At 49.5% G+C, this 26511-nt stretch overlaps 2 protein-coding genes across 6 annotated transcripts in view; one reads left to right on the forward strand and one right to left on the reverse strand.

Moving 5' to 3' along the window:
- Nucleotides 1–383: 383 nt before the first annotated feature.
- Nucleotides 384–2549, reverse strand: higd2a (HIG1 hypoxia inducible domain family, member 2A). The gene is made up of 2 exons (XM_064326449.1): nt 2336–2549; nt 384–1281 (listed from the first exon to the last, which is right to left on the reverse strand). Exons 1-2 carry the CDS (start codon nt 2517–2519, stop codon nt 1115–1117), a joined length of 351 nt encoding a protein of 116 aa, XP_064182519.1. The 5' UTR covers nt 2520–2549; the 3' UTR covers nt 384–1114.
- A 4384-nt stretch (nt 2550–6933) lies between these two features.
- The window catches only part of pdlim7 (PDZ and LIM domain 7), a 46962-nt gene continuing 27384 nt past the window's right edge, over nt 6934–26511 (forward strand). For 2 of the 5 annotated variants that reach the window (XM_064326454.1, XM_064326458.1), the window contains exons 1-3: nt 6934–7091; nt 14431–14529; nt 24835–24986. In XM_064326454.1, coding sequence (XP_064182524.1) covers nt 7062–7091; nt 14431–14529; nt 24835–24986 — 281 coding nt within the window. In that variant the 5' untranslated portion in view covers nt 6934–7061. The other 3 variants (XM_064326455.1, XM_064326456.1, XM_064326457.1) reach the window with 3 other exon arrangements.

Raw genomic sequence — 26511 nt, forward strand, 5'->3', positions numbered from 1 at the left:
CTCTAGAGACACCACTTAAAATAAAACGGACATTTTGCACAAGTACGTAATTGGCTACTATGGACAACGGAAAACAATTAGCCCTAGTTACAGGTTCACACCCCCTAGTCATGTATGGGGCTGGGGAACTCTGGTGTGAAAGTGTGAACATTCATCAGTGAGAACAAAACTAAAACTGCACAATAAGTGCAACTCATTACTGCACTGGTTTACAATCGTGAATCCTGCAAGTGTGTAGATGTTAGGCAGGCAGCCTTTCTGTACTCTCTGTCAATACAGTGATTAAAAGGGAGATACCGTTTGCAAATTGTGGGTAATTAACAGCAAAGCAAATATGTGCAGACAGCGATAGGTGTGGAGGAGAGGAACCTAGGGGGTTCAGATTGTGCAGTGAGGCTTATCTTTATTTGATTCTGTGAGAAGACACCAACACAACAGATTGTCCAGGTATTGAATTGCATGTTAACTGACCAATTTATAATGAGCGTGTTTAAATATCAGACCTGGGTTAAAAAAAAAAAATTAAATAAAAATCTTTTAAATACATTCAACACTAGTAACATTCCTGCACATTACAGATAATTCTAAGAAAAAATCTGCTTCACCAAAATGTACTTGTGTGTGCACTTGCTTGACCAACCTAGTCACATGCTTGACTGAGAATTACTCAGGTATCTGCAGGACTGTTTTCAAATTTAACAATCATCAGGGTCAAAGCATTTCAAATTTGACCCACGCCTACTACATACATAAAAATACAGTTGGCACCCTTTTAATAATGTTCAGTATTGCTCTGCGAATATACACATCTTCCCTTTTCACATCAACGAGCATTTTCCACAAATTAAATGAGAAGAAAGTCTAGATACAATCATGACACTTTCTAGAGCTGAATGTCACCTGTAGCATTTTCTTTTTAATCGATACTGTTACTGTGCATTTAGATTACATACAGCAATATACACAGTATGCAAAAGAAGTGGGCAATCATCTGGCTATAAAATAATAACCAGTTCCTTAAGAAAGGTTTAATCACACAGCTTAGAGTTGCTTCCCATTGCTTTGCAATAGGAGGATCGGCGGATGAGAATTGGCGATGATGGCGAAATTAGCCTCACTGCTTCGGCTTCATAGCCGTAGCTACCACGCCCACCACGATAGCTGCCACGGTGAACCCCTGTGCGAAGATACGCGCTCGCATCAGCAGCTGTGACTGTCGGGTCTTCCCATGCTTAAAGGCAATGAGACCGTAAGTTAGCGCCCCGGCCGTTCCCAGGCAACCTGGATGGAATGTGGGAGAGAAAGAGAGAGAGAACAAGTGCATCGCACATCAAAAACCTGGGAAGCAGGTAATAACTGCAAATGACTACTGGGAGATGTGAAACACTTCAGATATAAAATAGTTTCATTTTCAGTATCATGCATTTGCTTGGCATTACCTATGTCTTTATCCCGGATGATCAGCAGAGCTCAATTATGCAATACCCTTTTATACGGTTTATAACTTTAAAGATACATTATCCTGATGCACTTCTGTTTGAGGGAGTTTCATGAAGATACAAAGTTATTAGTGACCCCAGGATTCAAACCAGCGACCTTCTGGTCAGGAGACCTGTACCTTTGCCACCATATAACTGGAAGCGTGCACACGCATGTGCAAAGCAGGCATCCGAAACAATACAAGAGCATACTTATGACAGTTAACTAGTCTAACAAGCTCAGAAATTTTTGTTTTTGATATAAATTATGGTGCACTGCCCATGACTGCACAATGCGTATGCTTCCATTTTGTCATTTTAAACAGCATCTTGGGGGAAGGGGTTGTTAATATTTACTTTATTCTTACGCATACATTTGGGGTAGGGGGGATCAGACATGGCACCCTATGAATGAATTGCACACCAGACGTTTGACTACGCAAGACTAGATGGGAACAGCAGTGTCTCCCCAAAAGTTAAATGCAATCTGCATATGGTGCTATCCATGCCAAAGTCTTAGAAAGAAATATGTGAAATTTTAGCGCGATAAGCTAACACACATGGTTAGGTTTACTACTCTGAACAGAACACGAATATGTTTAATACTCTGAACAGAAACTTTTCCCATGAGATATGTTAGCCACATGCAATATACTCTTCAGCCTGCCTAACAACTCATTCAACTACATAGCTATCATTTTAAAACAGCTGGACTACTTGTCTGTATGGTGGGACGGGGAAGAATAACAACAGTCACAATAATAGTCTGTTCTTTGTAGCACTAAAGCAGTCGAGCAAGCCAGCTATTCAGTTCTCATGCTTGTGTAACTGCGTTGGATACACCTTATGCAACTCACCTATCGGCACAAAGGGATTCTCTTTAGTCTTTCTAATAAACTTGTCTTTGAATCCTTCTTCCTTGGCCCGCGGCAGAGGGGTAAATCCTTCAATGACAGGGGGTTTTGTTATGTCAAAAACGACCGTGTCCGATTTCTGTGCTGTGCTCTGCTCCGCCGCTACTGGGGTTGTAATGGCTGCCATGTTCGAAGATGTCCTGACAGGAAGTTAAACTATAAACACGTGAACCAAATAAAGCACATTTATTGGCCACGTTCGCCTAGTAGGCGGGGTTTTTTTTGTCAAGAACGACGCGTTTTCCGCTGCACAAGGTGGACCGTTTCAACTGATTTAGAATCAGTTTTATATATTTGAAACAAGTAAACTGGGATAGTAACATTTTTGGTAAAGCTGATCCTGGATCATTCAACACAAAATATATTACGATACATAACTAGCTAGCAGAATCAGCTTCCAGTCGCACGTTATCACGCCCCCTTACTAGTCTGAGTTTGCTCGGATGTTTTAACCTTGATTTTACGACGTTATATAGATTTTAAAAATCTAAATTCATATTTCTAAAATCATAGGTGATGTGTGTACGAGCGATATTTGAAGACTGCTTTGCAAAATTTGTTGTAGGCGTACATAACGACGATAGAAGTGGGCGTTCCACCTACAGAAAAAAATAAATAAAATAAAATAAATTAATGAATTAACTCATGAGAAAAAGTCTAACATAACAACAAGCATTTTACACTAAACTATACTGTGGACTGTAGTCACAGTGTGGGCTTAAATTAACAATATTCTTTTTCCAGTTATTTATTTTGTACAGATTTTGCCTACAGTGCATCCCAATGTTGAACACATTATACATAATCAGTTGAAAATATTTACACTTAAAATACAAAATAAGCGTATTCAATTTGAACATAAAGTTAACACATCGGGCACAACTCAAATTACATATAGGCCTATTGTAGCAAAAACGGATGCATGAATATAGTAATATAGTTAATAAAAATTAAAAATAAGGAATTTTGTGCATATTTAAGTTAATAGGCGATAACTGCACCAAGGGATTTTGAACGACGGACTGGGTAGCTGTGGCATCTACACGTTGATTCCTGGTTCGAACCTTCAGCCTATGAATCCATTCTTGTTGCATGCTCCCTGTTGCAGTACTAATGTTGGCCAGCAGATGGACACAAAAGCACACGGCTTTAGCAAAATCGACTGGACCGAACGACGCTTTAGAGCGGCTTATTTTGCAAGTACTCCACGAAGCAGACAGTCAGTTCTCTGTCACGCCAAGAGGTGTGACATTGATACTGGCGCCTTATGTTTCTTCTGTTTAAAGGCCATTATTTAATGTAGGTCTAGATGAAAGGTCTTGGATAATCCGGAGACATAGCAATACTTCCCTACTGCTAACAAACAACAAACTTCCCAGCTGTTGAGATCTACAATATCCTTATATGGGCAACTGGCATGAACAATTTCTGTGGGATGCCTTGGCAGATGAGGCAAACCACTTTGAAATGAATTTCTTCGACGCAAACCAGTATTACGTGTAGTAAATAGGTCCAAGAACCTTTCATGCTAACTTTTAATGAAAGGACCTGATTGAACAAATTGGTAGTTATTTAAAAAAGGAAGAGGGCAAGGCTTCCTGTGCTAATGGCATCATTAGAAAGGACAGTGTTCGGGGACATCTTTCCACAGTGTGGTCTCCCCATTGTGTAAGCAAGTTCTTGGGCCTGGTGTGGTCCTGGGCTGTTAAATGGAACGTACACACAACAGAAACAGTAGAAAATAATTAGCAGACGAATATGTGTATTGGTGCCTCGCTACATTATAATGGGCTGGGAGGGGTGTTATATACGTTTTTTAATTCATTAATGGGATTGGCAAACTGAGCTACACGTTGAGTTCTGTCAGCACAATCAGACGATGTAAATGGAAATGAATTAGATATTAAATGAGGATTACACTAATGTAAATTATATCAGGCTGATATCTGGAGCATTGTCGATGTGTAGCATGGCTTCTTTATTTAGTAGAGGCAGACCATTAGAGTGTTCAGGTCTAGGCCTGATGTAGTGCTGGATACTCTCTAAACTGTCGGTAAATAATGAGCCTAAGAGGGCTCATGAACAGTTCTCTTCATTATGTATTCTTAGCTTCCTAGTTTCTTTCATGCACAAGGGTACATTATGTCTATGAGCTGGAGTCTAATGCTTTAAATATTAGGTGCAGTATTGGTGGGAGCCTAGCTTGAAGATCATATCATCGATTAATTATACTAACTTTCAGATGTTATATAAGAGAAAATCTGTTATGTTTTAAGAGTCTCATTATTATACTTACTTATGCTCAAATGGCGCTTTTATTATTCAAGGATCTCATTCGTTGCTACTATTTTACATTAAATACTGTGGCATCTCTGACCAACCATGAGTGAGGACTTTGGCCAAATGTCTTATCCAAACGGACACCTCCTAAGGCCCAGGAGTCCCAATTGTTAAACACAGGCTCTGGCATGCAAATGTAGCTTCATGCAGCAACCGGCTTTTCCAAAGATGTTCCCGTCACTTCAAATCACAAAGCCTTCAGTAAAAAAGCTGCAGACGTTTGTCTGAAAAGAAAAACAATTAAGGGTGACTAACCATTATTAGAGTCCTACAGGACTGGTGCTATGGTGTGCACTGTAAATGGACTAAATCTAAAATGGCATAGCCATTATTTGAGAGAATTATTGAAATGCTTAATCACCTTGAGACACCAGAAAAAAATCTGCAGATTGCAGATAATGAAAAAGCATACAATTTTACCAATATTCAAAACAAAATTTGTCTTTCATATGATTACATGTTTCGGTTAATAACATTTTTAATGCTCAGGGATCTGTGGGAGTGCTTTTAAAATATACAAATTTACCAGCATCTGTAAGAATGACATTACTTCAAATACATCTATGACCCAAGGTATGCCATCCACATGCATATGCCTGGAGATAAATCAACATTCACTTCATAACAGCTAGACAGTGATTGATGCTGATGACGTTCACTGGTTTTCTCACATTCTCCTTAAACCTGCATTAGCCGCAATGTGTCCTCCAGTCAAAGAAGCACACTCCTCTAGATGAGCAGGAGGAGCACATGTCTCACGAAACTTCTGCCATATAAAACAAATTGGACTAACTGGACAATTGCAGCACAAAGGTAGAATGATAGAATAAGCTCTGATGAACAGAGGCAATTTACATTTGATGAAATGTCTACAATTGACGGCTGATGAGAGATTTGTGTGTCCCTTGCCATTCCATAATCTATGGGCTACCATTTGGCATGTGTTCTAAAACACTACAGCCTTTCTGATAGCGCAGATTGACCATTCACTCAGGTTTCATTATCTGGATCCACTTGGTCTGAAAAGCCTTTTAGATCAGCCGCAGCATCCTGGAATGGCTCTTGTATCAGTAATATCTCCTCTTGATTGCTGGCTGCTGCTCGCACAATCAATCCCACAGCAATCCAGACTATGACACAGAAACTGCTGCCGGAAATTGGTCATGAGGACCGTTTTATCACACTCAGTCCGTGTGATCGCTGCCTAACACCCCCCCCCCCATCAATTCCACGATTTTGTCACGCTCAGCCTTGTCCGCTCGCGAACATCTTTGATCGTCATGGTTTGAATGAGTCATCCAGTCGGCCATAGGGAATAAAGGGGTCCTGGGCTGGGATAATGTATGTGTGAAGAATAATGGCCTTGACCTTTATATATTAGCCTGCATATTCAACTGTCGGGCCCTCAGCTGCGGTAAAGAATAAACTGAACTAAGAAGATGTGTGGGAGTTGGTATATCTGAAGAGGATGATAGGAGTAGTTGTTACATAGCAAACCAAGACAGGCTGTAATTTAACAACTGATCTTTGTTATTTATATGCAGGTGTAATGCGTGTATAGGTTTTTTAAAAGGAAATTCTGTGTGTTTGTATGATTTTTATGAGTTACTTTTATGAGTTGATTTTGGTATGAGTTCATTTTATGTCATAAATCTTGCTATTTCATAACAGGTCTTATGAGCTGTGTTTTGCATGACATTTGATTCCAGGGTGCTATGGGACTACCAATGAAAATTAGCCACTGGCTAAACTACACACAAAATATTGCACAGGACCTGATGAATATTTATGCTTGTATGTTTTTCAGTGAAAATAAATCATATAACGCGTGCCATAAATATAAGTTCCCTTGCTCTTACTGAATGTTATGTGTCAGTATGACCCCAGATTGGAGCCAAAATGCTTAAACGACCACAAATGCAAATTAAGTGAGTAGTAAAATTAATGGGATTTCATTTTCCCAGACACAGCAGACACCTCTTAAAACTAAATTTCCATTAGAACAGAGAAAGTAACCAACAAAACCCTACGTACCCCAGAAGGTATAATAGACCATCCCCCGGATTGTTTTGGGCTGCATGGTTATTATTTCTAAATTTAAGGTCTCCGCTGCAGGCAATAGAAGAATGCTGCGCCTCGCAGTTTGTCGCCCGGTGTGGATGTCCCACGTGACACGGTGACGTCAATATGGAACCCTAATAAAACGAAAAAAAAGAGGGCGAGTTCACGGCTGCTCTGTGATACAGTTGGATAGACGCGCAAGGAAAACTTAATTCATAGTGAGCAGACTCTTTCATTTTTTATTTTTTGAAGGAAAAAACTCGCCACGATGTCTACCGAGCAGAAGGAAGGACAGGAGGTAATTTGAAAAGAATAAATGGCCTTACAACCACCGCGAGTCAATAGTTTCATGTAGTTTTAAAACAGTAAGCTTGCTAGCTAGTTAGCTAACTAGCCTAGCTTCAGAACTCAGGCAGCTAAAGAAGGTCCATTGTATAGGCTTACGTTAGTCATATATAACGATATCATTGAGAAATTGGTTATATCAGGGAAACGTTTTCCTTGTGATAATGTTTTGCTTTATTTTATATTTTTCCCCCCGAAATATTGTATAAAACAATTAGTCTTACCGTTGTGCAAAGATTGAGTAAGTTATCAGATCGCCAAGTTTGCACATTCCACACTGCCATGACTTGAGGTATTGTCTTGAGACAGTAACTTGGAAGTTTTTAGGTTGCGCATTTGCCATGCTATGCTCGCGCTTATTTAACTACTCAACCACACTGTGCTTGGGTAATGAAAGTATTTTTGGATAGAAATAACTCCCTAGAGTTGGTGTTTAGTAGGTTTGGCTACCTGGCGACCTTGATAAGGCAGTTCATGTGGAGTTTGATTTAAAAAAAAAAGAAAAAAAAAAAGGCCGTAACACAGACTGTCCTAATTCTATAACTCTATATATTGTGTTTTTGCAGCTAAGGAAGTCTTTGTGTGTATCACTTCAGTTGAATTTACCTGTCTACAGTAGTCTGTGTAGGTGTACCGAGCCAGGTTACAGTCTACACCGACACTGGAAGTCACTCCACGTAAAATGGTGCGAGTTAATTCTTCTATTATGTCATCGCACTCTCTCCCTACTTCAGACAATCGCTGCTTTCTTCCTTGAGTTTGATTCAGCAAAGTTATTGCCATTATTGTGCGGATGGCCACATTACAGAGCCACCTGTCACAATCTAGATGAATGCAGTTTCAAAAAGCTTTAAGGAGCTTTTCTTTCCACTACTTCTGTGACTGCATTGGCTTTTCAGAGTGGGTCATTTTTGGATTGTTGAACAGTGAATGGCGTAATCAAGTGATAAGGGAAATGAGCAGCTTTTATTGATGGTATTATCGATGTGGCTTTTTGTAAGAATCTGAAAATCGGAAATCTTTTACAGTTTCAAGAGTGCATGAAAGCATTCCTAATTTGCATGCTCTTTTGTACAATTTGTGTTTTCTTTAACAGGTTGTAATTAGTTTAATTGGTACAGTATAGTAAATCTCTACAGTATGGAGAGATTTAAATTTAAGATAATTGGTGTTCTTGCTCTGGAAATCAGGTTCAGTTACAAATGCCTGTGGGCTATGGTCTGATTTTGAAAGAATACTATTTTCATATTTTTATTTATTTAATTTTTTTCTGGCAGATCTAGGCCAAGATGTTATAATTGGTTATGGCACAAAGTACAGTGATGATTAATGGAAGCGCCGCCTTTTTACATTTCTACTGATGTGTAAGAGATAAGTAGCTTAATGGCAAGAAATTTAATTGGATGGTAATGCAACCAAGCTGGTTATTTTGAGAAAACTCTCTTTCTGTTGAAAGTTTTGGAAACTTTTCTGCAATTGCCTGTTCCCTGAAATGTCACTCATGAAAGGATTTACCTTGAGAGCCCTGAAAATGTCAGCAAAGACGAGGAGAACCGCGCAGCTGCATTTTAAGGAGGAGGAGAATAAAATGTAATATTGGCAGGATGAGGAGTCCAACACGGATGACACCTTCGCAGTCATGGACGTTAGGCTCGTCTTACACCTCTGAATGCCAGTCTTTTCCTTCGCCAATTAATCAGAATCACAGGAAGCTCTGCCGAGCTGCCGTTTCCACTGGTGGTTACTCGCTGCTCATCAAGGTTCTTTATTTGAGGAGGCCATTTTCTATCAGTGTATGTTACCAAGGTAGGCGTGTTGTTCCAGGGTAGAAGTTGTACTGTTTGTGCAGCACTACGTGCGCGTGCGTAGAACGGCTTGCATTTGACTGCAGGCTACAAACGTGCTAAGACTCGCATGCATCCCGGCTCTGCGTGTGTTCTACAAGTATATTTATGTAATTGTGAACAGAGCTGAAATCGCTGAGCTGTCCGCTTTCGCGACGGGAGCCCCGATCAGGCATAAGCACGCAGGGAACTGCTGTAGCCTGAACGTGGGACGTTGCGGAAAGCTGTCACTGAAATGTGAAAGTTTAAGTTTAAGCCTATTTTTTCTCCTTCCTGTTGAGAACGTCAGGCGTCCTCGATTTGAGCGATGCACATTTGAACTTTCTCCAGTCTGGAATAATAAACGGAGCCCTGCGCTTTTCTGCTGAGGGGCTGAATCAGGTGTCTAAGTAGGCTATGCAGCTATACCGGCCCACTCGCATGTATGAAATTGAATTTGGACGAGTGTGACCTTCAGATAATGAGATCACCTGTGTGTGGTTCGGGCCCCACGGAAATGCTGCTGACATCATTAGTTTCCAGTGTATGTCTTATGACAGCTCCGAGAAAGGGATTTGTGGGAAAAGGCAAAATGCTGCATTTAATTAAATTCAGCTACATTATTTTTTAAGTGCGTATTACTACTGGGTGCAGTGGCTGACACGGTCGCACTTTAGATCTGTGCCTCGCTTTGTAAAGGAGAAATAAAAAATGGAAAGATGGGTCAGGTAGAGGTGGAGAAACCGCGCCTTTTAATGCGGAGGGAAGCCGATTGTGAATTTCACTCAATGGAAGTGTCTCCATTTTCTCTCATCTTGAACCACGTTGAAGCATATGAATGGTGAATTGCAGGTTTGAGCTAGGAATCCAGAGGAGCAGCTTTGTAATAAGTGGCTGTGGGTGGAACTGACGCTTACCTAAGATGGTTTCAGCTTTAGCTTTGGGTGAAACTGGCTTCGCTTTTCACAGGTAAACATTAAAGGATAAGAAATAAGCCCCTGTTGTGTTGACCTGTTAATCTGCAGTGTTGAGCTGTGAATCTGTAGTGTTGAACTATGCATCGCTGCTGTTCAGCTGCGCGCCCCCTAGTGGTGAGCTGTGTGTCCTCTGAGCTGCTGGATGCCCGGTCGGTCAGTGAGATGAATGGAATGCGTGGGACCGCTCCAGGATTGTGTGAAATTGAAAGGCCGGGTTGATCTTCGGAGGGCGGGGCGAAAGAGCCGAGCCGGTTGAATTCCTCGCGTCCTCCGCTACGCGCACGAGGGAGGGCTGGAACAGCGGGGGGTTGTGTGCTTGTTTAGGCACGCACCCGGGACAGGAGCATCCGGCCGGCCCTGGCCTGAGGTTGACTGTCCAGACAGAATCCTCCGCCTTCCACACCACCTCCTTCAGAACGAGCCTCTTAAAAAGCAGCACCGTGCCTCTGGAGCTCCATAATGTCTGCACTCTCTGCGTAACTGTGAGGAGCTACTCGCCGAGGTTATCTGCGGTTCACCACTGCGCAGGTTCCCTGTTTTTACCACATTACAACCCCTCAGTCTTCAGCTGTCTGCAGCCTTAGGCCACGCTGTTGCTGTGGCAGTTCAAAGGGACAAGAGTGTGAGGTGCTCCAGTTAGTTTCATGATTAAATGTTCTATTATTATTTAAAAAATGAATTATTAATAATAAGCTTATGTATTTATAAATTCCCTGACTCAGCAGTCCAGTTGCATCCAGCTGCAAGGCACACAGACCCCAGCTCTCACGTTCCCGACGTCTTGTCAGGATTTAGCAGCTCTTTTCTGCAGTTGCGGTGCAGTATTTATGAGCATCAGATTTTTTCGTACTGCGTACCTGATATTGTCATTAATAAACAAGGCGTATAGCGCTTTAAAACGCGGTGCGCTGGGCGGAGGGCCTGACGGACGCCGCTCTCTTCACACTCCTCACGCCCTCGCGCCGCGGAGCGCCCGTTTCCTGCTTTTCATCGGCGCACGTCCCCGCAGGAAGTCCAGGTCCGCGCTCTGCTCGGCGCACCCCGCCCCCCTTCCGCTCACGGACCGAACCCACCGCCCACATCGCCCGCCTGGGTTCCTCAGAGAGCCTTCAGCCTTACGATAGTTTCCGAAGATCTCAGCTCCTTTCGCGCTTCCATTGGCTTGGGCTGGAATACTTTTATTGTCCCCGAGCGAAGGGATTCCTTTCAGAACGAGGTCGGGAGGAGCGTGTGACTGTGGAGTGCCAGGAGCTCATGGGCCGAGCCTGTGGCCCCAGCGTTTAAGCTTGTCGGAGGAAGCGTTCAGAAACACTGGCTCTCGTTTTCTCTCTCAGAAAGCTTCTGCCAGCTGTGACGGAGCGCTCGCTAACGAGCAGTTATTTCGCGAGGCTGCCAGCGGTCGTTGCAGTGTGAGGGCAGCCGTAGTGTCTTAAGGGAGGCTGTGTTTAGTGTTTTTTTATGTTCTGTGTTCTGTAGTCTGGTTGTCTCATGACCTCACCTTTTACGCTCGATTAACTGCGGGTGTCAGCTGCGCTGACTTCTATCGCCCCGAAGACCGGCCTCTGGCCCGGTCAGGCCCCGAGGTCACGTTCGGGTTTTTATTTCTGGAGGCTAAAGAAGTAAGAGGCCCGTTTGGGCCTTGGCGATGTCAGCGGGTCAGTCATGTGACCAGCGGGTCAGTCAGGTGACCAGGGTCAGGGTTGTGGTGAGCAGCGTCAGGGGCTTTGAATGCAGACCACAGGGCAGTTTGGAGCCTAATGCGTCAATAAGTTATTACCGAAAAAGACTGCAATTGAGGTTGGAAAGAGAGGAAATGGAAGGCCTGGGTCTCTTTAAGGCCCTTGGTATGTTGCATCCCATAATTGGCGGGTTTGCTATATTATGCTGAGGCGCATGTGATTCTGTCTGAAAAGAATGTTCACTTGTCTTCCTGCAGCTCCACCCCTGTTCTCTCCCAGCCAGAGAATCACCATAGCAGCCTTCCTACACTTTCCTTCCCCACCACACTCCTCCTTTCCCCTGACCTCTCTCTTCCCCCTACACCCTCCTCCTATTCCAAGACCTCTCTCTTTCCCCTCCACCTTCCTCTGTTTCTCAGACCTCTCTTTCTCCTCCACCATCCTCCTTTCCCCTGACCTCTCTCTCTTTCCCCTCCACCCTCCTCCTTTCCCCAGACCTCTCTTTTTTCCCTCTCCACCCTTCTCCTTTCCTCAGTCTCTATCTTCCCCCCTTTCCTGTACCATCCTTGTCTCTCTTTCTTTCAACCTCTTTCCTACTTGTCTCTCTGTTGCCCTATCCTTCCCCTTGTATTCTCTCTCTCATATTCTCTCTCTCTCTCTCTCTCTCTCTCTCCCGCTCTCTCTCTCTCTCTCTCTCTCTCCTGCTGGGCTGTGACTCACTGGGGGGTGCCGGGGCTGAAATAGTTTGGTGTAGTCTTACATTCCTTATTTGGCCTCTGAGGAGAGCGCAGAGAGGGCGAGCGCTCACGGGGAGGGGGGGAGAGAGCGAGAGAGAGGCAGAGAGGGAGCGGCAGGCAGGCAGGCAGGCTCAGAGCGCTCAGGGCTTGGGTTACAGCACATCGCTGGGTGAGAGAGAGAGGGAGGTAGGTGAGCGGGCGAGGGCTGTGATTCATGACTCGGGCTGTCATCTCGGGCGCTTCTCAAAAGCACCCTCCTCAGTGCTGCTTTAGTGTGCACTTGCGTCGAGGGAAATCTGAAATATAGTGTGTAATTAACGTGTGAACCTGTGTCTGTGTGTCTGAAGTGTAAGCACACATCTATATGCTGTATGTAATGTAAATCTGTGCATGTGTGTGCATGTATATGTGCAAATGGATGTAAAAGGTCATCTATTTTAGATGGTGTGTGTGCGCGTGTGTGTGGCATGACATGAAAAATGCCAAATGGACTTGAAATGTAGTTCATTGTGTGTGCACCATTGTTCAGTTAAATGGGAATCCATAAGATTGAGCTTTACTTTGTTTTGCTTTTTTAGAAGTGTGAAACTTTCAAATGCCTTTGTGCTTTTCCCTTGGCATTCGCCGGTGTAATGAGTCAGAGACAGAGGTCTGATTGGGTGATATCGGTGCAGTTGCTCTCTGATTGGGCGATTCCGTCCGCAGTGACCCGCGTGTGGGTTTTCGGAACCGTTCGCCGTCGGCAGCCAGCGCTGTCAGCGTGGGAGGGCAGTGCGAGCCTTTCCTGGGAACCTGTCTGCTCTTGTGTGCCTCCTCCAGCGGGGAAGAAAGCCGCCGTGGTCAGGCCAGGCCTTGGGGCGTAGCGCTCTGAATGCGCTTTCAGCCCACTCGCTCGGCAGCTGTCGCAATAAATGTGCACGCAGGCTGGCTTTTTCATTGGTTAGAAATGGTTTCTGTCGATTTAGGCTGCTTTGAATATCCCCGTGGGAGCTGCTGATTGGCTCAAGCCGCTGCTCTAGTGCGTGGATTGGTCCGGGTTGGTGTACGTGGTGTCCGATGGGGTCTCCCTGCACAGGCCGCAGAGGAAGTGTCCTCCTCCCATGTCCTACTGTGAGCTTAACTGCCGGACTGCAGAGGGAAGAAGCCACGGCTTGACCTCACACGTTTTCAGAGGAGAGTGTGTGTTTGCCTGCATCCTGAAAGAGGAAATTGGAGCTTTAAGCATGAACACGTGCACACACACACACACACACACACACACACACTCAGTTGAGCGTTCCAAATGGGAGCTGGGCTAGGGCTAATGGGGTTAAAATGAGAGCGGCCGGCGTAATTGCAGGGGCAGTTAGTGGCCCCTCGTCCGTCTGCGCGGTGCGGAACGGCAGCGCTGCCGGTAATTACGGTTCACCCGCCAAGCCAGCCGCTCTATTCGCCCAGAGAATCCCGCCATCGGGAAGACCTCCGAGCAGGCCAGAGGCCGTCACGGCGGGGTGGCGGAATGCAGGCTAACCGCGCGCCCGGCTCCAGCAGGGGCGGGGTTTGAGGCAGACCGGTGCGGTGCCGTGTCGGCCAATCGCACGCTCTGTGGCTCGGCGTTCAGGGGGGTCCTGATTGGTCAGCGTCGGATTGTGGGGAATGGAATGGCGAAATATCCAATGAGCTCACAGAAGGCCCCATGCCCAAAGGAGTAGAAGTGAGCTGGACAATGGGGGGCACAAAGTTTCAAAAACTGCTTTAATGCTCCCCACCCCCCCTCCTACGTGACCTTTCCATGCCTGCAGTGTTACTGTCTGAATTTTCTGACTGAGTGTGTAAATGTGTTTGGAAGGGTGGTTATGCTGCCCGTACAGGCGCACTGATTCCATTAGCTCTTGCTGGCCTTTTTACTGGCTGCATGAGTGCACTAGTCTAGCCCTTCCGTGTCCTCATGCGAATCTGTGTAAATCTGAGAGCATTTATGTGCTTCATTTTGTGAATCCCTCTGGATTACAGCTCTGGATGAAATGCTAATGTAATCGTAACGTGCCATTTATTTTTGTTTTCCCCGCCCCCTTCTCTCCTCTTCTGTCCAATCAGAAAATGAGCACTTACTCCGTCACCCTGAACGGGCCGGCGCCCTGGGGCTTCCGGCTGCAGGGAGGCAAGGACTTCAGCATGCCCCTCACCGTGTCCCGGGTAAGAGCCCCCGCCCCGCCCCGACCTATCCCCCGCCCCTCGTCCTGTCATGTCCCGCCCCCTGTCCTGTCCTGCCCTGCCCTACCCCCTACCCCGCCCCACCTCCTGCCCCAGTCTCCCATTGATGTAAATGCTGGTGTGATGAGTGAGTGGGTATGGGAGAGTGAGTGAGAAAATGTGAGAATGGAGTAAGAGAAAGTGTGTGAGAGAGAGAGAAAAGAGGGATCCTTGTCCACCTAGCCAGCAGCTCTTCGTGCCTGAAACGGGACGTCTGGAGCTCGCGTTAGCTACACTCTGAACCTGTCAGAAAGAGTCTGGGTGCCGGTTTGTTTGTGTTTACTCTCAGGCCATTGAGTGGCACTGGAGACCTGGCGCTAATGAGTCTCTCTCTCTGATCAGCTGACCATTTTAGGCAAGTGAGGAGCAGCCCTGCAGCCGGTCCAAGTATGTGTTGGGCTGTGTAAACAGCGCTGTGTGGACTTTACACGCCAATTAAACAGCCGCCCTAAAAGGAGAGGTCACGACTCTGCAGAGAAATCGCTGCTCACTCATCCACCCCCCCCCCCCCTTCCCCGACCCCGCCGTATCCTGTTTTGGCAGCCGTGGCGATGGTAACCGTGGCGACCTCGGGGTCCCCCCGGTGCCGCGCACCTGGAGTCCGGTCGGTCGGACGGCACCCTGGCAGCGGCCTCGTTCCTTTTCCGCGGAGCGGGGCCGAGACGGGCCGCGAGGGAGGGGTCGGGGGTGGGGGGGTGCCGTCCCTGCTGTGATTTGCCTGTTTCCATGACTACGGTTTCCATAGGGAGGGGGGTGGGCGGAGGAGGTGTCGAGACGAGCACGGTTGGGAGGTTGTTTAAGGTTGTGCCGCGGCTGCTCTGTGATGCTCTGCGCTCAACAGCGGGCTCCGCAAACCATCGAAAGAAACTGGAAACAAAAGGAGTGGGAACGGCGAAGGAGGGCGTAACGAGCTTAAGGAGATCCACTCGGCCTTTAATCCACCTCTGCGCTGGCGTTCCCGGGGTGGCCGGGCTCTGTGCCACCCCTGCAGGAGCTGCTCTTCTCCTCAAAAGGAGAGGCTGCGCTGTGTTGTGTTCCGGAATGCTCTTCAGAGGCGTCCTCCTGTGGAAGTGGGGGTGGTTTCCAGCCCCTCCCCGCGCTCTTCTTTTCCACCTCCGCGGCTCAGAGCCGCGGCTGTCTGTCTGTGGCCCAGCCCAGTTCAGCCCAGTTCACCCGGGCCCAGCCTGGTTTAGCCCAGTTCAACCCTGCCCAGTTCGGCCCAGTTCAGCCCGGCGCAGCCTGATGTTGCGGTCATACCCTCACTCACCAGTCTGGAGAGTCTGGGTAATATCTGAGGTCTCACATACCTCAGATATTACCCATCTCCTGCCTCTTCACCTCTCTCTTATTTCCAAGGGGTCTCTTCCACTGGTAGGGTACATGATGTCATATGCAATCATAATGATGTCATGTTTTCGGAGTGTAATGTGTAGTATTGTATTGAGAAAAGTGTGTGAAAGACTGTGTGAAAGAGTGTTGGGACTGTGAGAGAGAGACTGTATGGAGGATTATCAGACTGAAGGAGAGTCAGACTGTGTGCATGTGTTCCATCACTTACTGCTGTATGCTTACTGTTTATCGTATATAGTTTAGCACTGAGACTGGCTGTCCTGTGCCCTTGGTCATGGTCTTATTTCTCCTGTCAGATGGATTTCATGTATTTCATGCCATAATTTGCCGGCAGGTTGCTCTGAATGCATTCATTTGCAGAGCAAGTGAGTGAATGTAAAATATCAGCGTGAACACGTTGTACTGAGCGGCTGATGTCACTGTGCTTTGTGGGAGAGAAGCACGGGCAGCGCTTTATTGGCTTAAAGCCCACCGCCTTATCGGCTCAAGCTTTTATTGGCCGGCTCGCCGCGCGTCGCTGAAAGCCATCTCTGAAGTCTCTGCTAAATAAGAGTTGCCGGATCATTAATCTCGAAAATTCGAGCACGACCAAAAAGTCCTCGCACGGCCCATTTCTGTCAAGTCCTGTTTTTTACTTTTTAGTTTTTCGTTTTAACAAAAAGGGGGAAAAAAACTTTGGCTTTTTTTTTTTTTTTTTTTTTAAGTGACCAAAAACAGCATGCTTTATTCCTTTTTAGGAGAAAAATGTTGAGATGAGGTGACGGTATTTCCCCCCCCCCTCCCCCCCTTTCACCTCAGCGTGAGCCTTGCCTCTTGCCCCCCCTGCTCTGTCTCAACATGACTCATTAAAGTCAGAGAGGTGACTACACACTCCCGTCTGCTGGAGCCACGACAGAGTGGGAGTTCTTTTTATTTTCATTGTAATCACAAACGAGCCCAAACAGTCACGCAAAAAAAAACAACGAGCCGGAATGTGAACCGTGACGTCTCTCAGTCGCGGACGAATTTCGCGGAAACGGGCGGCTCCCCAGAATCCCCGCGCGCTCTAAAAACGATCGTGAAAGAGGAACGTGGTTCGTGAGTGAGTCTGTGGTTTCTCCCGCTCCGTCGCGCACATCCATCGATTTGGCGAACGATTAAAATCAATCCCGTAGCAAGCGGCGCAGAATCCCCCCCCCCCAGGGCGGGCCCTTTCCGCTGAAACACGAGGCCGATGGAGTGCGGCTCTCTGCTCCGGGGCCCAGGACAGCCGCCAGCAGAAGGGAACTCGTTGACCTCACGAGCACCGCTTCGCTCTGGAAGGGCTAGCGCTCGCGTGCGAGGGGAGAGGATCTTTAGCCGCGGAGTTTGGAGTGCCATCAAAGGCCTTCAAACTGGAGAGCTATCCCTCCTGATCCTTCCCTGAGCTTACCTTTCGTATTGAGAATTTTCCTCCCGGCCCACGATGGTGTGTTGGGCACTGATGTTATCGCACTTCGGTCTGCTTAGCCAATGGCTTGGACTGAGTTTCAGGGAGTTGGACATCTGTCCGTTGCGTAGAATGTCTGTTGCACTGTGCAGCTTGTTGCAGTAGATGTACATCTGCAGTGGGGTGTGGAGAGTCTAGGTGTTTGAAGAGTGTGGGGAGTAGATGACGTGCTGACCGAAATCTTGTAGCTTCATTGCTGCTGTTGAATTGGATCAGCTGTGACATTTTACGCCGTCCTGTTAGGCAGTCTTTTTTTCTTTCTTTCTTGGGGGGTCTGTTTACTCTTCTGTCTATCTCCTGCATTCCACTAACTGGAAATGCTTTTTTTCCCCCTTGCCGAAATGCATCATGGGAAATAAAGTCCCCGAAGTGGCATGGAATGGTCTCCACTTTAGTGTGGATTTGAAAGTGGTTTACAGTCCGCATGACTTTGGCTTTTGACTTGGGCCACGTCTAGCTGTTGTCCTCTCAGTCATACCAAAGGAATGCTTGATAATGATATAATAGCCTAATACTTTCAAGATTATTCATTTAAAATACTTGGGCCATTAGAATTAGGCCAGGGAAACACAATGACAAAATTTTTTTGCAGGCATTTACAAAAACAGAATTTGTATTAGTCTTATAGTATGAGAAAATAGAAACATACTGGAGGGAACTTAAAGAAAATAGGTTTGAGGTGAGGTTTACCGGAAGTGACAGAATTGGGGAGAGCTTTACAGGAAATGGCAGAATTTGCACTTCCTTCATTCCTCCGGTTCACCTGGCGGATGTGTTTAGTCTGAGTCGGGCTCAGGAGGAGAGAGCTGAAGCGCGTCGGTGACGGACTCCCGCGCGGCGTAAAAACCCCGGCTGACTCGCCCTCCCGGCGCGTCCCCAGGGCTTCTCACACGCGGCGGGGCGCCAGGTCCACCCGGCCTGTCCCTACACGCTCAGTCCCACCCGCCCGGCCTCAGAACCGAAGGTGAACCACCTGGCGCCCGCGTCATAGGGGCTGGCGCATCTCAACATGTACACGGGCCCCGGCGACTCAAACAAACCTGCACGGCGACGTGAAGGACGTCGGCAAGGGCTCGACCGCCACATTAAAAGCGGAGGGAGGTTGCTGCGCCAGTTCTGTCTGAAGACACCATCCCAGACCGTGCGTGACTCAGCGGGCCGAGCCCGGGGACGCGAGCGGGAGGGCGGGAGGGTGGGAGGGCGGGCTGAGCGATGAGCGATGAGCTGTGAGGAGAGGAGAGGAGAGAGCCCCCCCCCCCTCCTCACGCAGGCTGTAACTCACTGGCCCCGCGGGCCGGCCGTAATGTAATGAGACTGCACCTTGATGTCTCAAAGCCCTGAGATCACGCCCGTTTGATTTACTCAGAACGTAGTCAGAGGGGAGGGGAGGAGGGAGGGAGGGAGGGATGAGGAGAGAGAGAGAGAGAGAGGGAGATCTGTTTTCCTGCCCCCATGAGGGGAGGGGGAGAAGAGTTGGAGTTGGAGAAAGAAAAGGGAGTGGGAGTGAGACATGACCTCACACAGATTCATTTGCCTGTCACAGAGACGTGCGTTTACTGCTGGCAACATTCGTGTGTGTGTGTGTGTGTGTGTGTGTGTGTGTTTGCGCGTGTGTGTGGTCTGGTTTGTGTGTGTGCCTGTATGTGTTTGTGTGTGTATGTGTACTCTGGTACGTGTAGGTGTGTGTGTGCGTGTGCGCGTGTGTGTGGTCTGGTTTGTGTGTGTGCTTGTATGTGTGTGTATGTGTACTCTGGTACGTGTGGGTGTGTGTGTGTGTGCGCGCGCGTGCGTTCTCTGGTTTGTGCCTGTGTGTGTGTGTGAGTGTGTGTGTGTGTGTGTGTGTGTACGCTCTGGTGCATGCGTGCGTATGCAGTAATGACAGCCGGTGATGTAATCTCTCAGTCAGAAGCAGGACGTGGTGCTCTGTCCTGTACCGGAGGGCTGATGTGCTGTGTGGAGCAGAATGCGTTTGGGGCGGCGGTGGGGGCCCGCCTGCAGTCAGTCGCTCTTCCAGTCTGCCTGTGACGGTGCGGACGTCCCGCTGCACACCTGTTTGTGTGGGGGTGGGGTGGGGTGGGGGGGTGCTGACGCAACGCTGGCAGTTTGGCAATCTGCCGTCTGTGATGATTCTCAGCCTTACACAGGCGAGTGTGTGCATGTAGAGCTGCAGGCTGTACTCTCCCTCTGTCTGTCTGTCTCTCTCCTCTCTCTCTCTTCCCTTCTCTCGTCTCTCTCCACCTCTGTCTGTCTCTGTCTCTCTCGTCTGTCTTCCTCTGTCTGTCTCTGTCTCTCTCTCCTCTGTCTGTCTCTGTCTCTCTCTCTCTTCCCTCTGTCTGTCTCTCTCTCTCTCTCTCTCCCCGTCTGTCTCTGTCTCTCTCTCTCTCTCCCTCTGTCTGTCTCTGTCTCTCTCTCTCTCTCCCTCTGTCTGTCTCTGTCTCTCTCTCTCTCTCCCTCTGTCTGTCTCTGTCTCTCGCTCTCTCGCTCTCTCCCTCTGTCTGTCTCTCTCTCTCTCTCTCTCTCCCTCTGTCTGTCTCTGTCTCTCTCTCTCCCTCTGTCTGTCTCTCTCTCTCTCCCTCTGTCTGTCTCTGTCTCTCTCTCTCTCACTCTCCTCCTTCTGTCTCTGTCTCTCTCTCTCTCTCTCTCTATTTCTGTCTGTCTCTCTCTCTCTCTCCCTCTGTCTGTGTCTCTGTCTCTCGCTCTCTCTCTCTGTCTGTCTCTGTCTCTCTCTCTCTCTCTTCCCTCTCTTTCTGTCTTTCTCTCTCTCCTCCTTCTGTCTCTGTCTCTGCCACCCTCTCTCTCGCTTCTCTCTCTTCCCTCTTTCTCTCTCTCTCTGTCTCTCTGTTTCCCTCTCTCTTTCTCTCTCTGTCTATCTCTCTCTCTCTCTCCTCTCCTTTGTTCCTCCGGGCCTTTGTCTGACAGACGCGCGGGGCGGTCAGGTGACCTTGGGCGTCCGCGCACCGCTCCGGTGTGATTTACGGGGCCGCGTCGCTTCACAGGTGGAGGTGATGCAAGAGGAGACATCGTCAGCGCGGCGCCCCCGGTGGTGACGGGCAGCAGCAGATGGCGCATTTTAGCGAGGGATCGGAGGGGAAAGTGCGGATTAGCGAAACCCCGCTGTGGGCGGGGCCCCTGCGCGCGGTGTCAATCACAGGCCGTTATTAATCAGAGCGGTGCGGATCGCACCGTCGGGTCCACCCGTGTTGGGGTTCGTGAAGCCCTAACCCTACAGTCTGGGCCTCAGAGCAACGCAGCTTCAACAGTGTTTGGCATTGCAGCATGGCTAACGTAGCGCGCGATGACATCACTCGTACGGGTCGTCGTTAGACTTTATGCGCACATGTGAATGATGGGACCTTGGGATCGGCCACGGGCACTGCGTACAGGCTCAAGCAGCCGCTCCGATTGTTAGCGCTCTTACTCCGGTAGCTTCGTTGTCATTCACTGCGAATGAACGTGTTTTTTCTTCCTGTAATGAGCTCTGGAGGCTTCACGCTGCAGCGGCCCTGTACTGGGCTGTTGGTAAATAAATAGCCCTTGTTCAGCGTAATTGTAAGCAGTAGGCCCCCGTAGGTGAACCTGCGGCCTGAACGCTGACGTACGCGGCCCCTCTCCCGAAATGGGGGGGTGGGGGGCAGGGGAACTGCGCACGGGAGGATATTTCCATCCCCCGAATCCCTGACCTCAGCGCTCCTGTGTCACCCACCCCCAGAGACGGACAGCTGGGTGTGACACCCGAGCCAGGGCCCGTACAGGTGGCCCCCATCTGTCAGTACTCCTGTCCTCTCGCTCTCCTCTCCCTCTTCCTCTCCTCCTCTCCTCTCCTCTTTTCCTCTTACGCCTGCACTCTTTCCCCCGCGCTTCTCGCCCTCTCTCGCACACTCGGCCCATTCCGTTCATTCCCTTCCTCCGTCGCCTCGTGCTCCGCCCACCCGTGGCTCCGCCCTCACGTGGCTCTACCCACGCCTGTCTCCGCCCAGAACTGGCTCGTAACTAGGTCAGTACGACTGAAACCTGCAGCGATCGCGGGAGTAGGGGTGGGGCCTTGCAGATGGCGGTCACAGGAAGTAGAATTATGTCCTAAAAAGCCTCACCTGTAGCCCACAGCTGCCGTTGCCTCTGTGTGCTCTGTGTGATGTGGGGAATGTAGATGTGTGACGGTTAAAGTCTTTAAATAGGACACAGAGAAGGGCGCATCAGTTAATCCTGCGAACGAGAGAGAGGCTAATCTGGGAGCAGGGAGTTCTGTGAACACACCCAATTAAACTGCAAAGACAGGGAGTTATCATAACCGTAACACACACACAGGAAACGGTCCTCTGCCTTTCTGAGCCGTAACTGGCGTTTATGGTGGGAACGTGTTCCGCCTGTCAGAGACCTAACCGCACGGTTCGAGGCCTGCGTTCTGACGCGTGGCGACCCGGCCGCGCAATCTGTTTCCTGAACCCGGCGTTCGCGTCCTCCTCCCGAACTGCGACGCGAGACGCTATTCACGCCGGCGGGGCCCGGCGGCTGATGACAGAGCGGCTTGTCACTCTGCGAGAGGCGATAAGCGACGGGTTTCACCCCCGGCGCCGACGTGCTCCGCGGGGAAGGATGGGACGGGCCGTTCCAGAGCCAAAATGGCTCCTTTTCTCGCTGAGAAAGAGAAGCAGGCTGAGGGAAAGGGGGGACCGGGCCTGTCTTCGCCGGGCCTCCTGGTTTACACAGACCAGGATTTGCGGCGGTTTAATTGGGTCACGTAAGCGGGCGCGGGGGAGGCGTCTGGGAGTCGAAGCGCTTGGCCGAGCAGGGGAAGAGCTCTTAAAGCACGGGCGGACCTCGGCGAGAAAATTTATTTGAAATGATTCAGCCCTTTAGACACAATTTATATGTCATCAACCAAAAAAAGGAAGTTAAAAGGAACCTTGTTTCTTTGGTATTCTGGAACACTTTCAAATTTTCACACTGAAGCGTTGAGTTGATTCAGATGATTTTTTTGGGCTGGGTCTTCTCGTAACTTGGAGCTTGCCGTCCCCATGCCTGCTGGGAATCTTCCAGAACCTGCAGCGGCCCGAGCATCAGTTCATAGTCGAGGGGTGGACTCTCAATGGGGAGCCCGCTCACCCCTCGTTCCCAAACAAAGGGATGACGAGGAGGAGGGCTGGAGAAACCGTAATGGGGCAGAGAAGGGCCAGCGTAGCTGCTTCATCCTTGTCCTGATTGGTGGGAGGGAGCGGAGGAGGCGTGGCCTGATTATTTCCATTACGGGCACATGGGGAGCCAGGCGTTTAAGTTTGAAAGGGCCTGCCGTCACGACGGCCTCGCGTCCTATTGGCTCCTGTGGTCTGGGCTCCCCGCGCTATTGGCTCGTTTCGGGGCAGGACCACGGCAGCCCCAGCTTGAGAACATGTGGCGCAGGAACAGAGATCTCCATGGCGCTGAATCAGCGGTGTGGTCCCGCGGTTGGACTCGCGCGTCCGGCCGGCTAGTCGCAGGGCTTTCAAAGGAGTCTGAGAATCGGGATGTTTAAATTCAGACCGGCACCAAGATTTACTTTCTTTTTTTTTGTTTGTGTTCTTCGACGGTCAGGACGTGACCCCTGGCGGCGTGGCAGAGAGAGGAGGCGGCGGCGGGTTCTGAAATTGGCCTGTTCATTCCAGCGGAATGCGTCCCTGTCTGAAGTGTCTCTCCGCGTCTGAGGAAGTCTTTCAGGGCCGAGCAGCGCGCTTCCTGATTACCGGCCGAGCCGCCTTCAGTGGCCGAGAGGCTGCGCTCCGCTCCGAGGGCCTTGGAATGCGCTGCTTCACACTCCAGCGAGGGGCTCTTGACTTGAGTTTTATTTTTTTGTCGCGGCGCTGATATGTTTTAAACCTCTCCTTTCACATTCAGGTGTGATGCTTCAGCACTCAGAGAGAGCGAGAGAGAGAGAGAGAGTATTCTCCCTTTATGGACAGCGCGAGGCTTAAAGAGAGCCCACTCGTTTGCCATTTCGCGTCGTTTTGTGTGCTCGAGTGCACTCTCACCCCGGCCCAGTGTTTTTTCGATAACTTAAGCTCCCTGTTTATTTGACTGGGTACTTACTGTTGCAATTCAGCGGACCTGATATTATTCCCATTATTCTAAAATTTGAATGCCTGATTTAATTTACAACCTTGCTGGAATGTACGTTGTGAGGCTGGGAGGGCTCACCAGGGTGAGATGAGATAAAGATTGTGTGAACCCCTTTATTTGTGCCACAGTCAGGAGTCAAACCTGCAATCCCTGGATTACAGGCTCGGTTCCTTGTTCCACTGTCCAGGTTCAGAAAGTAAAAGTCCTCCCCAGTGTTTTGTTCCAGTCACCTGGATTTGCTCTTCAGCCAGGTGCTGGAACCAATTAGTGACATCAGCTGGCTGAGTTCATGGGCGGAAGAAACACATGGCATGTCTTTTACTTTCCCACCCCTGGACATTCCACCTCTGCCACTGCAGTGCATTGCCGTGTGAAGAACACGGGTCCAAATCGCAGTGAAGGTGCGATTGATTCGATGACTCATCGCCTTTGTCTTCGAAGAAGGGTCCTGCTGGTTTTTCCTTTTGTTTTAAGGCTGTTTTACGATATGACCCTGTAATTTAAGTGCCTTTGCTCACTGCTGTCTCGCATTTCTTTAACGTTGCACGAACGTTGCCGTGTTGTTGATGGTGACACTTCTGAGGCTGCCAGTCACGGACTGGACCCAATCCAAAACGCGTTTCTGGCCTTAGGGAAATGTTGCGATTGGTCAAAGCTGCTTCAGCACTGCGTGCATTGGGCGGATGCTCAGGCGGTTATCTGAGCCCGGCACGAGCCGCTGCGGCTTGGGGCGGGGGGGGGGGGGGGGGGGGCACGGTCGCCAGGTCACTGGGGAACGTGCTCTGGCACCCCTGCGCTGTACCAGGAAAAAGGCAGCGATCGCTACGCTTCACATTTCACCTGTTATTCTGAGCCCTCGGGGGACTCTTACTTTGAATTCCTGTGCTCTAGTTTCTCTTCAGTTCAAACCTGCTGCTCTGAGTTACGAGGTTTGCTTTTTTTGCTGAAATATTTCGGGGCTTACGCTGGGCTCTGCCTTAGCCCCGTGCTGCTGGGGGGAGCCTCAGAGCCTCTTCCTTTTCCTGTCTGGCTGTTTGTCCTTAATCCCCATGGAGGTCAGGGTGCAGTCGATGGAGTGGGCTGTTATGGCCGGTGCTGGAGAGATCGTTTGTGTCTGTTTCGCTGACTTTGTGGTGTGTGTGTGTGTGTGTGTGTGTGTGTGTGTGTGTGTACGTACGTACGTACGTACCGGTGTCCTGATTGGGCGGTACCACTGTACAGGTGTTCCAATTGAGAATAACTCTGTAGGGTGTGCTGTTCGGGTTATGATGCTGTGTGGGTGCCCTGATTGGATGATAACGCTGTACAGCTGTGCTGATTGGCCGCCCTCTGTCCCACAGCTGACTCCGGGGGGAAAGGCGGTGCAGGCGGGTGTGGGCGTTGGCGACTCCGTGGTTTCCATCTGCGACTCCCACGCTGAGGACATGACCCACGTGGAGGCACAGAACAAGATCCGAGCAGCCACAGACTCCCTGTCCCTCATTCTGACCAGGTACGCCTACCTGTCCTCACACCAGGTACGCCACCACCGTCCACGCACCACCAGTACGCTCCCTGTCCCTCATTCTGACCAGGTACGCCCCTCACCTGTCCCTCACTCTCACCAGGTACGCCCCTCACCTGTCACTCACTCACCAGATACGCCTCCTCACCTGTCCCTCACTCTGACCAGGCCCACCCCTCACCTGTCCCTCACTCTGACCAGGTACGCCCCTCACATGTCCCTCACTCTCACCAGGTACGCCCCTCACCTGTCCCTCACTCTCGCTAGGTACGCCCCTCATGTGTTAGAAACATGTTGCTAACTGGGGCAGTGGCGTAGACTTACAGTGAGGATGTGCTGATAAGCATTTTCTGCTGCTGGGAGGGCTTTTGAGGGGGATGGGCGGGTATGATTGGCTGGCGAGAAGAAAAGGGAATTGTGATTGGCCGGCGAGAGAGAAAGCGTTTAAAACGGTCGGAGAGCAGACAGCAGAGCGATGAGGTGCCCTGCAGGGCCTGGAACTCCTCCAGCTCTTGCCTTTACTCTCCTTCATTTCTCTGTAATCTGTGGAACGATGGTCCCGACTTTCAGCTGTAATTAAGCTGAATGTCAGGCAGAGAGCAGCCAGATCAAACGCTCACAGAAACAGACCTAAAGAGACCCCTGAGAGGAGACCCCTGAGAGGAGACCCCTGAGAGGAGACCCCTGAGAGGAGACCCCTGAGAGGAGACCCCTGAGAGGCTGCTCCCGAGAGAGCTGAAGGTCAGGCCTCCAGAGGAAGGGCTCGGATCAGCAGTGCTGGACAGAGGCCTGCGGATGGCCAGTTTGTGGGTCTGTGTGCATGAGTACATTACGAGTCTCCTCTGTGTGTGTGTGTGTGTGTGTGTGTGTGTGTGTGTGGAGATTTACAAGGCTGGTGGGTTATTCTGAGTTGACCACGTGATCTCGGAACCCTTGGAACACTTTCAAAAATGCTAAAAACGTGCTCAGCTCTCATACTTGACTTTGTAAAACACACGTACGCACACACCGCATACCACACACACACGCATACACGCGCACACACACACAGCAGTGTCTGTTTGCTCACACACAGGCATATTGTGCACGCGCTCAGTCAGTAATGGTGCATAACCGTGCGCGTGAGCGTGCGCTTGTGCAAGAGCAGGGCCCTGTGCAGCGCTGGGTCTCGTACCTCGTGTGTCCCCCCCGGCCCGGTCTCACGGTCACGTTTCGGTCAGAGCCCGCTAGCATGGCGGTTCCAGAAGCGGAGGCTGACTGGACCGCGCTCTGCGTTTCTGTAATGCCGGGAACTCTCTGGTGTCAGAGGTCATTTCCTCATGGGGTTGCGAAATGCTGATATTTCTCCCCTCCGGCCGTCTGGAACTTCTCCAGCGCCGGTGCCGGGGAAAACTATTATTTCTTTCTTTTTCCTTTTTTTCTTTTCCGCTTAGCTCTGTTTTTCCCTCGCTCGTTTTTAACGTGGTCCGCGTCCGGGGTCTTTTCTGCGGCCGTGTCTCGCTTCCGCTTCTCA

The sequence above is a fragment of the Anguilla rostrata genome, chromosome 3, assembly GCF_018555375.3.
Source record: "Anguilla rostrata isolate EN2019 chromosome 3, ASM1855537v3, whole genome shotgun sequence".
NCBI classification, from domain to species: Eukaryota; Metazoa; Chordata; class Actinopteri; order Anguilliformes; family Anguillidae; genus Anguilla; species Anguilla rostrata.